General features: G+C 44.9%; 1 protein-coding gene across 1 annotated transcript; it reads right to left on the bottom strand.

The window, feature by feature from the left end:
- Positions 1-17,936: 17,936 nt before the first annotated feature.
- Positions 17,937-18,635, bottom strand: LOC141630164 (uncharacterized). Its single transcript, XM_074443029.1, has one exon. The coding sequence runs from the start codon at positions 18,633-18,635 to the stop codon at positions 17,937-17,939; it is 699 nt and encodes a 232-aa protein (XP_074299130.1).

Genomic DNA, 18,635 nt, shown 5'->3' with positions numbered 1-18,635 from the left:
GTATCCTTATTTAAGTTTGTAGATAGTAATTATCTTCTTTAAATTGGGGATTTGATTTAAAATCTGGGTTTTAATATGTTGCTTTATATTTTTCAACTATGTAGAATGGTTGTGGGTTTTTCGTTTTAGAGGAAGATTTGTAGGTGGGAAGTGCTCAGAACTTGAGTGACTATGAAATGAAGATATATGATGACAAATTGAAGAAATTGAAGCTGAAGAAGGAGATGTTTAAGATGGAGGTGATGTATTTGAAGGATGAATTAATTAGACAGTGAAAAAGGCAAAAAATGCTTATGTATGCTTTAATTAGTTCTTGGATTTTTTTTTTTTTTTTTTGCTTTTATTTGGATGGTTTAGCTGTAATTATGAGACGAGAATTGACATCTTGTATAATAAAGCCTGAGATGTAATTTGAAGACGTAAACTGAGATGTAATTTGAAGGACAAAGTTGTGTAATAAAGCTTGGTTTTCATTGCATTCCTGATCCAAAATGGCCATTACATAATGTTGCTTGTTTGTCAAAACGAAACATATACTTGTATATTACACCAAACTGATTGTCTAATGATTTCAGTACTACATCAGAATGCATATGATGGTATCAATTTATACCTCGCAAGTGCACGATATGTTGATGCACACGTTAGAGGGTCGATCCCACAAGGAGTAGGTGGACTACTAATCGTCTTAATCCACGAGCTTAGCTAAGTCGGAGAAAATAAGGATGAATAGATTAACTAAAGGCTATACTAAAGAACAAGATATAAAATTACTAGATAAATTCTAAAATAAAGAAGCAAGCAAATTGGTAAGGTTTTACTTGAATGATAAAAAGCCTAGGGCGTGATTAAGCGGCAAACAATCATGATTAGCATATTAATTCCGCCAAATGGTCGTCAAGGGGTAATTAATTAGGGGAAAACGCCTCTAACTCGCCTATCGACTCCCTCCCGGGCTCACAATAGGACACTAGGCCTACCGACTCACCTCCCCCCCGGGTTCGTGACTCGGACTTATCCTAAGCAAGGTTCTAGGACCCGAGAACGCGTGCCATCCCCAAGATCCCCGACTCGATGTTAGGAGGCACTAAGTACGCGATTAATTCCCGGATTTTCTAACCCTTTTCCCAAAGGTGAAAGTCAACCCGGTTCCCCAAAGGCACCCTTTCGAGGTTCCCCCTCCCGGGTTCAACCTAGATTGGCAAAGAATGTAAAAGGGTGGTCAACTAAGTGCCTAACCAGTTCCCATTGGTGGACAAGGGTACCCAACTAACCAAGCTCCCAATTAAAACATAATCAAGTAAATTCCCTTGGAAAACCTCACTAATCTCCCCTTCACAACCAATTTAAATGGATTCAATTATATTAATCACTCATGGTAATGCCTAATCACACCCTAGTAAGAAACTACTCACTAATCATGTTTATTAAGACCAAAGAAACAATAAAGATGAAGTCTTTAAGCATGAACATAATGGGAGGATGAATTCTACTTCTAAACATGCAACAATCCAACAACAAATATTAAGAAAGATAATTTAAACTAATAATGAGGATGATTAGACTAAAAGACACAATCTTTAACAAAAGCAACTTAAAGATTCAATCTTTAACTCAAGGAAATCAAAGTCTCAATCTTTGGGTGAAAATAACAAGGATGAACAAAGGAAAGATGAACAAGAATGAAAATAACAACAATCAAACAACAAGGATGGAAATTTAACATAAACAATTAAAACAAAACTTAATGGAAAAGCAAATGTAAACTAATGAAATTAGGAAGAGAAATAATACCAACTCAATAGCAAGAAAGGAATTTGGATTGAACAATAAGGAAGGAGGAACCTTCAATCTTCTTACAACCCAATTTCTACTACTAAATAATTGAAGAACTTGTCTAATTAAGGAAAGATTAACAAGGTAATTAACAAGGTTCAAACTTGGAAAAGGAAATTAATTCAGATCTGGGAGTGTGTGTACAAATGGTTAAGGGAGGGGGTATATATAGTTTTCACCAAGATTATGGTAGGATTTGTAAATGGGCTTGAAACACGAGTTTGCGCTCCCGGCCGGTCAACCGGCTGCTGGGCCTATGACCGGCTGGGAGGTTTCTGGAAGTTGAATTAATTTCTTGATATCATCAGGTATGCTTGGCCGGGCAACCGGCTGCCGGTCACTGACCGGTTGGGGGCACGTTGACTTCAATCTTGACTCCTGGGCTTTAGGGGAACTCCCAGCCGGCTGACCGGCTGGGAAGTTCCTGTAACTTCCTTTAATTCTTCAGCTCATTTGTTCTCCCAGCCGGCCGGCCAGCTGCCGGGCCACCGGCTGGGAATCCTCTTTGCTTGGTTTTGACTTGGATTGTATACATTTGGTGTTCCCAGCCGGCTGACCGGCTGCCGGCCTACCGGCTGGGAATACTTCTCAGCATCATTTCCTTCTTCTTCCATGCATAGTTTAGTCAACCCGTCTTCTTTGCTTCATTTCTCCCGTTCCCGCCTCAATTTCTGCAAGGAAGCCACAATGTCATAGTAACGAGAATCGGGACACGAAATGCAAGAAAGGACGTACAAAACCGACTCAAATGGAGTCGAAAAGCATGAAAATAGAGGGGAAAAATGGTGCAAAAGGATCCTATATCAGCATACTACCATACACTGGTACTACCAAACTTTACTACTATACTACAACTCAAACAATCTAGTTGACGGTTTCTTGAGTTGTTGGTCCTCCTTGTCCATTAACCAAGATACATGTTGGTCCACTAGTACTACCCACAGGCCACCAATAACAAAGCACTTGTTAGTGAACTTATTCATGACTCAAAATACTGAACTTATTGTAAGAAAGGTAGAGGTAGATATAGTTACATTTGTAAATGCATTCCCTTCTTAATCAAATAGCACTCCAAATCCTTGAGGTGGCTGTAAAAAAATGAAATAACCTTTTTGTTAAACTTACTAAACTTATAAAATCTCAACAAAGACTAAAAACTTGTAAACAAATGAAATAACTTTGTTACTTACCCTAGATCTTCCACTACCTCTTCGACCTCCTCTTGCAGTCCCTCTTCCACCACCTCTTGCATCACCTCTTCCACGACCTATTCCACCTCCTATGCCACTCAATATAACTCTTCCACCTCTACCAACTCTTGTTGGTTGTGTTGTGGAAGAATGATGAGCATGTGATGCCTGAACATCTGAAGTGGCCTCAACCCTTTGATATTTTCTAGGCCTGCCCATGGGTCTTTTTGGTGGTGGTGGTTGTGCTTTGTCCTTATCAGGACACTTCCTTTTGTTATATATATTTGATTTACAAACAGAGCATGTCATTTCAATGACATGCCTTGTTAACTTACCTTTCTTCTTTGGATCCTCATGAGGATCTCTCCTCCTTTTCTTCCTAGGCCTACCAAGCCCTATCTTAATGGGTGGGGGATTCAGAGGCAAATCCCGTTTTGGCCAATATCTTTTACCAGGGACAGGATCTATCCCAAGATTATAGGACCTCAGATAAGCCTCCCTCTTATAGTAGTCAGACACATAGTCCTCAGCATGACCATGTACTTCAAATATAGCACTCACATCATGAAAGCTTGGGATACCTGTTAACTCCCATTTTTTACAGGTACATGTCCTAGCCTCTAAGTCAACAGTTACATGATCAATCCCCATATACACTTGAAACAGAGTTGGCCTAGATGGTAAGGCTTTACACAAAGAAGACTTATCCTTCTCTATTTCAAGCCTTTCCTGGACCTTTGGGCATACCACATGTGAACTCCCCTCCATCTCAATTTTTTTCTGAACTAGCCTTTGCATAATTAAAGTCCTAATCTCTTCAAGCATGTATATGAGATGTTTGGATCTTGCACTAATTATGTAAGCATTAAATATTTCAAACATGTTACTTACTATGACATCATTTTGGGTGTGCTTTTGGATGAATGCTCTACAAAATAAGGTTGGGTTGCAATCAATGAAAGCATCAGCAGCTTTAGCATCAGCTTCATTCAGATTGTCAAATGCTTCATTGAAGTCAGGCTCATTATAGGCCTTGGCACAAGCCCGAAACAGAATCTTCATATCTTACCCTTTATATGTCTTGTGCCAGTTAGCAAATATATGTCTGGCACAATGTCTATGCTCAGCTCTAGGGAATTCCTTAGCTACCATAGCCACTATACTTTGTAGAACAAGAAATAACCATGTATAAGAGAAAAGTAAGGCACAATGTAGATTAAAAGAGAAAATTTGAAGCACAGTAAGGGCACATACCAGATGCTGATCAGATATAATGGTTATTCCTTCACCATCATCTATCCCTAAACTTTGCTTCAGTTGTTTGAAAAACCACTCATAGCTTTCATGGTTCTCACCTTCAACTACTACTTGTTAGGCCCAAAATCTGGATATGGGCTGGTCTGGGGCAGCAGGTCTGGAAGCAGTGTGGGATGCAGGACATCAGGAAGCCAGGGTGACAGCATTAGCGAGCAGCGCAGGACGTGGGCTTTGATCCGCATGGAAGAAGCATATGAGAGTCCTACTACTTACCATATCCAGGGAAGGAAAGTCCTATTCGGTGTCAAATTAGGAATAACTTGGAAAGAAAGCAAGAAACCCTAGCTAGCCGAGCTCTCCCTATATAAAGAGCCTCAACGCAAAGAAGAAGGATCATCAGAAAATACAAGAAATATACCCTAGCATTCATAGCGAACGCACGAACTGTATTTCCTCCCGAATTATAGTGAAATTATTGGTGGGATTCCGTCTCCCCCCCGCGGTTGTTTCCCACATCGGGTTTTCCGCGTCACCAAAATTGCTTGTGTTCTTTACTTACATCGCACATTCAGATTAGCATACAACAAACAATCAAATCGCAATTCAGACCTAACGTTAAGACTACTTTAACCCTAAATTGGTAGAAATTTACCAAAACAGTTTGGCGCCCACCGTGGGGCATAGTGGTCGTCTTCGTTAGTCAGTCTACACAGCAAGCATAACATGTCCGGACACCAAGAAACCAACCCAGGTAGCACCAGCGGTGCCCCAGCAACGCGGGTACCGCCCCCCTCGACAGCAACGCAGGTACCATCTCCCTCGGCAACAGCAGCACGCACAACCTCGATTCAGACCACCACTGCTGCCCAAATACCAGCAGTTAAGCAAAGCCAAAGTTCCCAGGTAGCAGCAAGCCCATCTTCGGAGAGAATACAGACTAGAGATTCAGGAGTCGTTCAGGGACGACAAGGAGTCACACAGCCTGAAAGGGGAGCACAATCTAGGCAACAGGCTCAGGCTCCTCCGAGTCCCACCAGCATCATGATAAGCAGATTGGACACATTAGCAAGGACAATCCAGACAATGCAGAACGAGAATATAAGCATGAGATCCCAGATGGAAGAGGACAACAATCTTCTCCGAGCACAGATCAACGAGTTAAGGAGCCATGCCGCTAATTCGGCCCCTTGGATGCAGGAAGACAGATCCAGGAGGCCACCAGGATAAAGTGGGGACCGGAGGCAGACGCGGTTGTTGCCACGCATAGTGGCACTTAGGCTAGACATGGACGCAACACCACAGTCAAGAGGAGGCTTGATCCCAACAGGACTGGGGGCATTGACACCAGATGAGGAGCCAGCCCAATAAGAACCAACACCCGCGTCAGATGCAGAGGGACGCCAGCGGAGCAGAGCAGCAGTTGCAGTCCCGATGATTAGGGCCCCAGTTACAAATCAAGCTACGTATACCTGGGAATGCGGCTCGGCTGCAGCAGCATCGTAGATGCGCCAACCAGTAGTCTTGGGACAGCAGAACTTCATACGAGGAGCCGAACATCAGTCACAAGAGCATCTGCGACCCGCCGGAAGAGAGACATACATAGAACAGCAATACCAGGAACTGCGAAGCCTCCTCCGGAGGGTCCCAGGAATGCCGCTGCCTATGGAGATGGCTGCGCCAGAAAGCTATGCTGACTCGCCGTTTATTGATGACATAGCTACGGTGGCCTTATCATAAGGATTCAGCGTTCCTACAATGACCCTCTTCGATGGAATCACAGACCCCTGCGATCACATTAGCCAATTCAAGCAGAAAATGATGGTTACCACTGCCACATGAGCCTCAAAAGAGGCATGTATGTGTAAAGGATTTGGTTCGACCCTAACCGGAGCAGCACTACAATGGTTCGTCGGCTTGCCTAACGGGACCATATCTTCATTCGCCGATCTGGTCAACGCATTCAATCAATAGTTCTCCAGCAGCCGGAGAACACCAAAGCAGCCAAGTGATCTGTATAGGATCGTTCAGGAAATAGGTGAATCAATCAAAGATTACGTCACCAGGTTCAATAAAGAGAAAGTCTCAATACGAGGCTGCGATATGTCCACTGCCATCAACGCCTTCAGGCAGGGCTTGGACAAGGAGTCAAACCTCTACAAAGAATTAACGATGTACCCTTGTTAGAGATTCAAAGAAGTCCAGCAGAGAGCTACAGCAGCATTAAGATTGCAAGTAGATATACAAGCAAGAAAGGGAATAACAAACTTCGACAAACCTGGCAGGAAGATCCTTACAGAAAAGAAAGACGAGCGAGCTAAGCCATACAGCAGACCTAATATCAGCAGAATATCAGAAAAAACCCAGCACGTTGACGACTCCCAGCATCCTCCTAAGCTATCTGAGTATGGATTCAACACGGGAATGGAAGGATTGCTGAAAGCGCTGCGAGGCCTAGGTGATCAGGTTAGGTGGCCAAAGCCTCCCACTCAGGATCGACCCAACGACGACAGGGACAGCAGCAAGAGATGTGAATGGCATCAGGACATAGGTCACAGGACAGAAGACTGCTATAGGTTGCGAAAGAAGGTAAAGTTCCAGGTACGCAGGGAAAAATTGGACCACCTGTTATCACGTGGGGGCAAGCAGGATAGGAGAGAAGCAGCAAATCAAGTGCTTCCTTCTGCTCCACCCTTATGCACAAAGATTATTAACGTGATAATAGGCGGGTCCGAGCTATCAGGTTTAACATATTCCGCTGCTAAGAGGAAAGCCACCGGAAGCAAAGGAAATCATCCACAAACTTCATACAGAGTAAGCCAGAGTAATTTACCCCCAGTAACCTTCGACGAAACCGACATAGAAAGCGGCGCAGAGCAACACGACGATGCCCTAACTATAACGTTCTCCATTGGCAATTACACCATACCAAAAGCATTAGTGGATACAGGGAGTTTTGTGAACCTCATCATGCTTGAAAACCTCAAAACCATGGGTTTTGATAAAGAGAACCTGATAAAGAAATCTGTGCCCCTGGTGGGATTCAGTGGTGAGACTGCGCATTCAGTAGGTGAGATAACCATCCCAACATATATTGAAGGAGTTAATAAAGTAGTGAGATACCTAGTCATTGAGGGTCCAACCACCTACAACGTGATACTAGGAAGACCATGGCTGCATCAGATGAAGGCGGTGCCCTCAACATATCATCAGTGTCTCAAGTTCCCAACACCATGGGGTACGGTCACAGTAAAAGGAGATCGAGAGGAATCCAGAAACTGCTACGCTCAAGCCCTCAAGACTACAACCAAGCTCCCCTCATAGCAATTACAGGACCGAGACACCTCGACAGAATACAAGAAGCCTCCCTCGGAGGAACTGGACCAGATACACATGGACGAGGAACACCCGGATAGGACAGTATTGATTGGGGCAACTTGCAGTGAAGAGCTGCGCAGCCAGCTGACTCAATTTCTGAAAACCAACATGGACTTCTTCGCTTGGTCCCACAATGATATGGTAGGTATAGACCCATCCGTTATTTCACATAAGCTAAGTGTGAACCCAGGCTGCACCCCAGTACAGCAGAAGAAAAGAAAATTCGCGGCAGAACGAAACGAAGTCATTAACAAAGAAGTAGACAGTCTCTTGGCTGCGGGTAAAATTAGAGAAGTTAGCTACCCTGAATGGCTTTCTAATGTGGTACTTGTGCCCAAGAAGAACGGCAAATGGAGGGTGTGTGTAGACTTCACAGATTTAAACAAAGCTTGTCCCAAGGACCCCTTTCCATTGCCACATATCGATGCAATGGTGGACGCTACTGCGAGACACGAGGTACTCAATTTCCTCGACGCCTGGAGCGGTTATAATCAGATCAAGATGCATCCACAAGATCAAGAGAAAACGGCATTTATGTCAATAAGAGGCATATATTGTTACAAGGTCATGCCCTTTGGCCTAAAGAACGCTGGGTCCACTTACCAACGGTTGGTAAATAAGATGTTCAAGCAGCAAATAGGAAAGACCATGGAAGTATACATAGACGACATGGTGGTAAAGTCCAAAAAAGCAGAAATGCACATGGAGCACTTGGCAGACACCTTCCAGACATTAAGGGAGTTTAAAATGAAACTTAATCCGTCCAAGTGTTCGTTTGGAGTATCCACGGGAAAATTCCTAGGGTATATGGTGACCCAGAGAGGAATTGAAGCAAGCAAGGAACAAATAAAAGCAATACTCCAGCTGGAGTCGCCGCAGAAACCAAAAAATGTGCAAAGGCTGGCAGGGAAGGTGGCGGCATTAAACAGGTTCATATCAAGGGCTTCAGATAGGTGCAAGCTGTTCTATGATATATTGAGGAAAAGTCAGAAATTCAAATGGATCGAGAAACATGAAAAGGCATTCGCATAACTCAAAAGCTACCTAAGCACGCCACTGTTACTCGCAAAGCCGGAGCAAGGGGAGCCACTATTCCTGTACCTCTCAGTCACGGAAGCAGCTGTAAGTGCGGTCTTGGTCAAAGAACAAGAAGGAGTGCAGTATCCCGTATATTACATTAGCAAGTCTCTGCCTCCTGCAGAGACCAGGTACACTTCCTTTGAAAAACTAGAATTGGCTTTGGTTACCGCTTCCTATAAACTGCGGCCGTACTTTGAATCTCACACCATCCACGTAATAACCAACTACCCGCTAAAGACTATTATGAGGAAGCCTGAACTTTCGGGTAAAATGACTAAATGGTCAGTGTTTTGGTAAATTTCTACCAATTTAGGGTTAAAGCTGTCTTAGCGTTAGGTCTATGTTACGATTTGAATGATTGTTGTATGTTATCCTGTATGAGCGATGTAAACAAAGAACACAAGCAATTTTTGGTGACGCGGAATACCCAATGTGGGAAACAACCGCGGGGGGAGACGGAATCCCACCAATATTTTCACTATAATTCGAGAGAAAGTACAGTTTGTTCGTTTGTTGTGAGTGCTAGGGTTGATTCTTGTATTTTTCGATGATCTTTCTTCTTTGCATTGAGGCTCTTTATATAGGGGAGATAGATGAGCTAGGGTTTCTTGGTTTTCCTCCAAGTTATTCCTAATTTGACACCGGGTAGGACTTTCCTTCTTTGGATTTGGCAACAGATTGGACTCTCACAAGCTTCTTCCGCGCAGATCAAAGCCCACATCCTATGTTGCCCGCTGATGCTGCTACCCTGGCTCCCTGATATCCTGCATCCCGTAATGCTTCCAGGCCTGCTGCCCCAAGTCAGTCCATATCCAGATTTTGGGCCTAACAGTTTGCCCCCAATTTTCTGCGAAAAGTGCAACCCTAATTATTTGAGCGGGAAATTGCAGTGTATCGTTGAGTGAATTCTCGCATACTCCATTTCAATTCACATTTCTCAAAAACCCCAACTACCTAAACCTATTTAATCTCACCCGCCTACCATTCTCTCTTTCATCATCATTTCGTCTCCTCAAACCCTTCAAATTTCCGCCTCCCCAAATCCCTTCTCGTCAACGTCCTTTCACTGTCTGTGCCGCCACCTTCCGTCTTCTCAGGTACTTCTGCTTCTCTCTCCTCGTTTATCATGGCTAAGACCCGTTTAACATCATCCTCCTCTACCACCATCGACCTCGAAAACGATGACTTCCCTTCACAGGGAGTCCTCAAAAGACCGCATTCCGGCGACTCCCACCTAACCCAAGAGGATATACCTAGGATCAAAGCTCTGCTTGGGTTGGGTGATGATGTTGTGATCCTCATCCCCAAACCTGGTCAGAAAGCAGACGCCTTCCGCGCTGGGTGGATCTGTTTGTACACTTATCCCTTCGCCCTTGGCCTTAGATTTCCTTTTTCCCTTGATGATTCAGGAGTTAATTCGTTTGAACTCCCTACCCATGGCCCAAATCGCCCCTTATGCATGGAGAATCCTTTTGTCCACCGTTGCTCTCAACAACAGCCTGGGCGCTGAGATTGGATTATCAGATCTGGCCAAAAGGTTTGAATGTCGGTCACTGGGGCACGGCCAATATACTTTCAGGGCCGTGGAGAAGACTGAAAACTTCCTCTAGTCGGCTGCTAAAGGGAAGGACGACGGGTGGTATGAGGATTTTTTCTATGTCAAGCTTGATTCTCTCCCCATTCATGCTGATTACTTGTTCGAGCGCTGGATTTTTGCTAAGAGTAAGTATATTTTGCATATCCATTTTTTATTGTTCTTGTCACTTACTGTTCTTACTCTTTGATCTGATGCAGAACTCACGAACCCCAAGAAATCCGAGGACGAGGATACTTCTGTTGCCAAGCTCTTTTCCATCCCTAAAGATCGCAGGCTGTTCCCTCTTTTGCTCTCTGGCTTAGCCGACTCTGCTACCAAAGAAACTATGTCTTCTGGTAAACACCCTTCAATCTCTTGGAATCTCTTGCCTCCACTAGTTCTTTATTCTGATCCCCTGCGTTCTTGTGCCCCTGCAGGAAGTGCTAGATCGTCTGCCTCTGAGATCCTGATGCGCCATGCCAGGAAAAGAATTGTTGATTCCTCTAACTCCCCTGCCTCCTCAAGAAGGAGATCCTCCTCCAGACCTGCTCCAGAGCCCATCGAAGTGACCCCAATATCGCGTGCACCTGGGTCCCCTGTTCACACTGACGAAATGCTGCTACACCTCCCTGCTAAGTTTGGGGACGCTGATCGTGCCAACTACTGGCCTGCACTGGAAAGGCTTCTGACCCCGGCTTGCTCTAAGGCGTTTGACTCGACTGCCCCCCAAGAAATGACCGACCTGGCTGCGGAACACTGCTTCCTGGTGAGTCTCCTTCCACTGCTTCCTTTCTTCCTTTGCCCCTGTGCTTCCATGACTAACGTTTTTTTATTGCAGTCTCTCCAATCTTCCCTCTATCTTCGTAAGATGCTGCAGAGGACCAAGATTGAATGTCTGGCCTCTGTGGGGAAGAACAAGGAGCTCACTGCTACCTGCTCTAAGTTGAGGGAGCAGCTCCATGTGGCTTTAAAAGAGAAGGAGGCAGGTAAAGACCAGCTGGCGAGAACCCAGGAGGCTAATTGCGTTCTGACTGCCGGGCTGACAAAGGCAGAGGCCCGTGCTGAAGAGATGGCTGAGCTAGCGAAGAATGTGGGTGCCTATACTGCTTTTGAGGGGCGGATTGACTGCATCCGTGCCTATACCGAGGGAAGGCACACGTCCTGGAATCTGGAGGAGGAGCTAGCAGAGTTTGCTCGTGCATTTCCCAATGGCATGGATCTGAGCGCCCTGTTTCCTTCTGAAGCTGAAGTTGCTAACCCGGAGCCTGAGTATACAGCCATGGATATTTCTGGAGCCATCTCTGGGACTGTCGAGGAGATCCTAGCTGGGGAGACGGGTGATGGCGCCACTGCAACTCCTGAGGCTGTTCAGGCACCTGCAACGGAGAAGCAAACAGAGCATGGGGAGCAGAGCAATGGTCAGGAAGCAGTTATCAAGAGGATTGACCTCTCTTAAATTTTATTTCAAATTATCTGGGGACTTGGCCCTGTGTGGCGCAAGTTTTATAAAAAACTTTTTTTTTTCTTTCTTGTTTTGGTTCGTTTTGTGCCTGCCGGTGTGCAGGTTTTGAACTTTTGATGGCGCCTGCTAAAGGTAGCAGGTGCCCTATTTTAAAGTAGCTCTGGGCCCATGTTTCCAGGCCCTACTTTTGTTATACTTGCGTTTTTCCCATTGATTTTTGGAGTTTTGATTCCACATAGATATACCCAGGAAGCTGACCTGGCTCCAGGTTCACAGCTCCTGTTTCTGGCGACAGACTTTTGAAAATATATTTTACCCATGACGTAAAATATCTTATCACTAGGGTTGGTTGATTAGAGCGTACCTCCATTGAATGTTCCTGACTAACAAGGAATGTTGCATTTCTTGTGGTTCCAGACGTTTGAAATCGGTGCGTGCACTCTTTGATCGACGACATAGCTATGGGATTACTGAGTTAACGTTAAGGTATGGGTGGTCTTAGTATGCCGTACCCTGCGCGCTACCTTGGCGTATGCTCTCCATGTGGCTTGACTTAAGATAAGCGTCTTCGTAGCCTCATATGGCAGGGGTTGGACCCTTAAAGTATTCCTCATCTGACAAGTAACCAACATTAGTATCAAAGCCTTTCTTCGTAGAAGCATTTTAAGGTCCAAAGTAGCGCAAATTACCTGGTGCTATCTCATGGTGTTCTAGGGCAACACCTGGATCCAGGAAGCCACAGCCTGGACTACTTGGTTTAAAAACGACTCTACTTGACTAAAGAAAAAAAAATTTTAAAAAAAGGAAAAGTTTTCTAAAACACACTGACGCCTAGAGCATATACTAACCCCCACCCTTTTTTTTTTTTGCTTCACGGACTTTTGAAAGGTCCTTTGTACACTAAAGTTTTGGCACTTTGTCAGACAAAGTACCGTTTCAAGTGACGGATGTTCCAGGGTTTATCCAGGATTTGACCATGCATGGTGAAGTGAAACCTTCACGACTCGAATTTGGACCGAAACAGACTCGATTTGGACAGTGTTTTAAACTGTTTAATCGTGCTAAAAATGACTAAAAACTCAACAGAAAATGTGAAGCGCAATCGAACGATCGATTTAACCGTTTAAAATCACGGTTCAGAACTCTACAATCGAATAGAGTAAAGGATGCGATGGGGATATGAATTAACCCAAGCACACAGCCACTAGGTTAAGACTAAGAGGATAATTTTCCAGCACACAGCAAAAAAAAATACCCAAGGACTATCTTCCAGCACACAGCAAAGAAGAGTACCCGACTCTAAGCACTAAGCAAAAGAGGTTTAGTAGAAATCGATGTTTCTAACTTGTGTTTTCTTCATTCACCAAATCTGATTTTCTCATGTCTAACTTTGGCTTTTATACTACAAGCCATACAATCTTGACCCTTGATTACAAACTAAGATCTAGGGCTCACATAAAGACCGAAAAACAACAAGAAAAACGGTCCTCTAGACCTTACACAACTTACACAAGACAATGACATAAAGCATAAAATACAACCTCCCTTTGGCATGTTCTATTTACTTATTTATGATCACAATAGACCTTTTAGAGGCTCACAAAAACCGGCTCATGCTTTTGGTAGCCTTCCAAAGGTGCATTAGAACTTGCTTGTTCAAAAGAGGAAAGGTTGAAAGTGACCCCTTGATAAGTCTATAAAACCGTGCAAATGTCCCCATCACTCGGTTTTATCTACCTTGTCCCACATGGTTCAATTCATTTTAAGACAAAAGATAACATGTAAAAATCCTCCAACTTCTTGATATGAGGATCCTAGGCCAAAAGCTCGATGTTTTCTTTAAACGGGTTTGGTCTTGGACCTCAAATTGCGTGATGGTCCAAAGCCGGGCTCAATGGGACTAGGTGTGCCTTGATTTGCTTGACATGGTCATCAACCTGTATGCCCCATTTTTTATAACGCTTTCGACCTGATATGGCCCCTCCCATTTGTAGGCAAACTTGCCTGCTTTGTGGTTCTTGGTATTTTCGAATACCCTTCTGAGTATGAGGTCCCCTACTTCAAGGGTCCTGATTTTGACATTCTTGTTATATGTCCTTGCTACCGAATGTTTATATGATGCCATACGTATGTAGGCACTCTCTCGTAGCTCATCAACGGTATCCAGGCTCCTGGCCATTTCAACTTTGTTCTGCTCTGCCGTCTGACAGCCGTATCTGTGCGTGGGTATCAGAACTTCTGAGGGTATCACTGCCTCTGCTCCGTATACAAGGCTAAATGGAGTTTGGCCTATTGCCATTTTCGGTGTTGTTCTATCTGACCAGAGTACCAATGGTAGTTCATCGCCCATTTTCCCCCAACTCTTCCGGTAGTTTTCGAGGTTCTCCACAATGATTTTGTTGCTAGACTCGGCTTGGCTGTTGGTTTGCGGATATCCGGGGCTGATTTTCTTAGTGTTATGTTCCATCGTGCACAAAAACCTTGGTGTTATCTGATATGAACTGGGACCCGTTATCGCATATGATTTCGGATGGTATCCCAAATCTGCTTATGATGTTGCGCTTGATGAAAGAGATCACCTGTTGTTCTTTTACCTCTGTCATTGCCTCTGCTTCAATCCACTTTGAGAAGTAGTCGGTCATAACTAGCATATATACCCTGTTTCCTGGAGCCCTGGGCAGCTTACCCACTATGTCCATGCCCCACATCATGAACGGCCATGGAGAGATAATCGGATGCATTGGTTCTGCTGGCTGGTGGATTGTTGGAGCCACCTTTTGACATGACTCACAGCGTTTAGCGTGATTTACGGCGTCTGCGCGCATGGTGGGTTAGAAATACCCTTGTCTTAAGATTTTGTTTGACAGACTTCGTCCTCCAGCGTGGTTCCCGCATTCCCCGCTGTGCACATCTTTCGATCTTGTTTGACTTCCTCTTTGCCTAAGCTCCTGAGGCATGGTCCTGCCAATGATTTCCTGAAGAGAATATTGTCAATCATGATATATCTAGAAGCTTTTATTCTGAAACTTTGTGCTTCCTTTTTGTCTTCAGGGAGTGTCCCATCCCTTAGCCAATTTAGGTATGGAGCCCTCCAATCTGCATCCTGCTATCCTACTGTGGAAACCAGGGTCCTGGCTCCCTGTGTATACTGCATATGTACATCCTCTTTTACCGGTCTCTGATCTGGCTCCCTCTGGATGGCTGGGGTCAACACATGGGTAATCGGTATGTTCGATAACTCTGAGGGTTGGAAGGTGGATCCTAACGTGGCCAGGGCGTCTGCCTCCACGTTCTGCTCCCGCGGCACCTGAATTATCTTGAACGTTCTATACTTTAACTTTTGCTCTGTGGCTATCTTCAAGTAGGCTATCATCTTTGAATCACGTGCTACGTATTCATTGTTTACGTGATTCACCACAAGTAAGGAGTCACTGTATACCCTCAGGTTCCTCACCTTAAGCCCTGACGCCATCTGCATCCCAAGTACAAGGGCTTCGTACTCGGCTTCGTTGTTGGTTGCCTTGAACTCACATCTAATAGCCTGTACTATCATATCTCCTTTAGGAGATCGAAGGACTAAACCTACACCAGCCCCTCTTGCATTTGAGGCTCCATCAATGTATAGGGTCCATATTTCACCATCCTGATTCCCTGTTATTGCCAGCATTCCTTCTTCTGCCTCCCCATGGGTGGCGGGCGCGAAAGTCGAGACGAAATCTGCTAGGGCTTGGGATTTTATCATCGTGCAGGTTCAAATTGCAAGTCATAGCCACTAAGATGTACTTACCACTTAGTCAATACGCCCGAAAGTTCGGGCTTCCTCATAATAGTCTTTAGTGGGTAATTGGTTATGACATGGATGGTGTGAGATTCAAAGTACGACGCATGATTTATAAGAAGCGATGAACCAAAGCCAATGCTAGTTTTTCGAAAGAAGTGTACCTGGTCTCTGCAGGAAGCAGAGACTTGCTAATATAATATACGGGATGCTGCACTCCCTCCTGTTCTTTGACTAAGACCGTGCTTACAGCTGCTTCCGTGACTGAAAGGTACAAGAATAGTGGTTCTCCTTACTCTGGCTTTGCGAACAACGGTGGTGTGCTTAAGTAGCTTTTGAGTTCTTCGAACGCTTTTTCATGTTCTTCAGTCCATTCGAATTTCTGACTCTTCCTCAATATATCATAGAACAGCTTGCACCTTTCCGAGGCCCTTGATATGAACCTGTTTAGGGCCGCCACCTTCCCTGCTAACCTTTGCACGTCCTTTGGCTTCAGGGTGATTCGGTGGAGTATTGCTCTTATCTGTACTTTGCTTGCCTCAATTCCCCTCTGGGTCACCATATACCCTAGGAATTTTCCTGAAGACACCCCAAACGAGCACTTGGACGGATTAAGTTTCATTTTAAACTCCCTTAACGTTTGGAAGGTGTCCGTCAAGTGCTCCATGTGCATTTCTGCTTTTTTGGACTTCACCACCATGTCGTCTATGTATACTTCCATGGTCTTCCCCATTTGATGCTTAAACATTTTATTTACCAACCGTTGGTAAGTGGACCCGGCTTTCTTCAGGCCAAAGGGCATGACCTTGTAACAATATATGCCTCTTTCTGACATGAATGTTGTTTTCTCTTGATCTTGCGGATGCATCTTGATCTGATTATAACCGCTCCAAGCATCGAGGAAAGTGAGCACTTCATGTCCCGCAGTAGCATCCACCATTGTATCGATATGTGGCAGTGGGAAGGGATCCTTAGGACAAGCTTTGTTTAGATCTGTGAAGTCTACACACACCCTCCATTTGCCGTTCTTCTTGGGAACCACTACTACATTAGATAGATCCTCAGGGTAGCTAACTTCCCTAATTTTATCTGCTGCCAGGAGGCTATCTACTTCCTTGTTAATGACCTCATTTCTTTCTACCGTAAATTTTCTTCTCTTCTACTGTACCGGGGTGCAGCTTGGGTTCGCGCTTAATTTATGCGAAATAACGGATGGGTCTATGCCTACCATATCATTGCGGGACCAAGCGAAGCAGTCCATGTTGTTCTTGAGAAAGTGAATCGGTGTCGCTGTGACTCTTCACTGCAAGTTGCCCCAATCAATACTGTCCTATCCGGGTGTGCCTCGTCCAGGTGTATCTGGTCCAGTTCCTCTGAGGGAGGCTCCTTATATTCTGTCGAGGTGCCCCGATTCTGTAATTGCTATAAAGGGAGCTTGGTTGTAGCCTTGAGGGCTTGAGCGTAGCAGTTTCTGGATTCCTCTCGATCTCCTTTTACTGTGACCGTGCCCCATGGTGTTGGGAACTTGAGACATTGGTGATATGTTGAGGGCACCGCCTTCATCTGATGCAGCCATGGTCTTCCTAGTATCACGTTGTAGGTGGTTGGACCCTCAATGACTAGGTATCTCACTAGTTTATTAACTCCTTCAATATATGTTGGGATGGTTATCTCACCCACTGAATGCGTGGTTTCACCACTGAATCCTACCAGGGGCACAGATTTCTTTATCAGGTTCTCTTTATCGAAACCCATAGTTTTGAGAGTTTCGATCATGATGAGATTCACAGAGCTCCCTGTATCCACTAATGCTTTTCGTACGGTGCAATTGCCAACGGATAACGTTATAGTTAGGGCATCGTCATGTTGCTCTGCACCGCTTTCTATGTCAGTCTCATCGAAAGTTACCGGGGTAAATTACTCTAGCTTACCCTATACGAAGTTTTCGGATGATCCCCTTTACTTAGGTAGCTTTCCTCTTAGCGGCGGAATATGTCAAACCCGATAGTTCGGATCCGCTTTGTTATCACGTTAATAATTTTCGTGCATATGGGTGGAGCGAAGGAGCACCCGATTCGGTGCTTCCCTCTGTCTGCCCCACGTGATAGCGGGTGATCCAAGTTTCCTTTGCGTACCTGAAACTTTACTTCCTTTCGCAACCTGTAGCAGTCTTCTATCCTGTGACCTATGTCCTGGTGCCATTCGCATCTCTTGCTGCTGTCTCTGTCGTCGTTGGGTCGGTCCTGAGTGGGAGGCTTCGGCCACCTGACCTGATCACCCAGGCTTCTAAGTGCTTTCAGCGGATCCTTCCATTCCGTGTTGAATCCGTACTCGGATAGTTTAGGGGGATGCGGAGAGTCGTCAATTTCTTTGAGTTTTTTGTTATATGGCGATGTTGGAGTCTTTGTATGGCTTAGCTCGTTCGTCTTTCTTTTCTACTGCAAATTTCCTGCTTGTCTTGTCGAAGTTTGTTACTCCCTTTCGAGCCTGTATGTCTTCTTCTAACCTTAATGCCGATGTGGCTCTCTGCTGGACTTCATCGAATCTCTCACAAGGGTACATCGTTAATTCTTTGTAGAGGCCGGATTCCTTATCTAGGCCCTGCCTGAAGGCGTTGATGGCAGTGGACACATCGCAGCCACGTATTGAGACTTTCTCTGTATTGAACCTGGTGACATAATCTTTGATTGATTCACCTATTTCCTGGACGATCCTGTACAAGTCGCTTGGCTGCTTGGGTGTTCTCCGGCTGCTGGAGAACTGTTGGTTAAATGCGTTGACTAGATCAGAAAATGAACCTATGGCCCCGTTAGGCAAGCCAACGAACCATTGTAATGCTGCTCCGGTTAGGGTTGAACCGAATCCTTTACACATACATGCCTCCTTTGAGGCTCCCGTGGCGGCAGTAACCATCATCTTCTGCTTGAATTGACTGATGTGATCACAAGGGTCTGCGGTTCCGTCGAAGAGGGTCATTTTTGGGACGCTAAATCCTTTTGGTAAGGCCACTGTAGCTATATCATCAGTAAACGGTGAGTCGGCGTAGCTTTCTGGTGCAACCATCTCCATAGGCAGAGGCAT

The sequence above is a fragment of the Silene latifolia genome, chromosome Y, assembly GCF_048544455.1.
Source record: "Silene latifolia isolate original U9 population chromosome Y, ASM4854445v1, whole genome shotgun sequence".
Classification (NCBI taxonomy): domain Eukaryota; kingdom Viridiplantae; phylum Streptophyta; class Magnoliopsida; order Caryophyllales; family Caryophyllaceae; genus Silene; species Silene latifolia.
This window is presented reverse-complemented; position numbering and strand designations above follow the sequence as displayed.

Coding starts and splice junctions, on each gene's coding strand:
- LOC141630164 (XM_074443029.1), bottom strand. CDS start 18,635: ATGCCTCTGCCTATGGAGATGGTTGCACCAGAAAGCTACGCCGACTCA.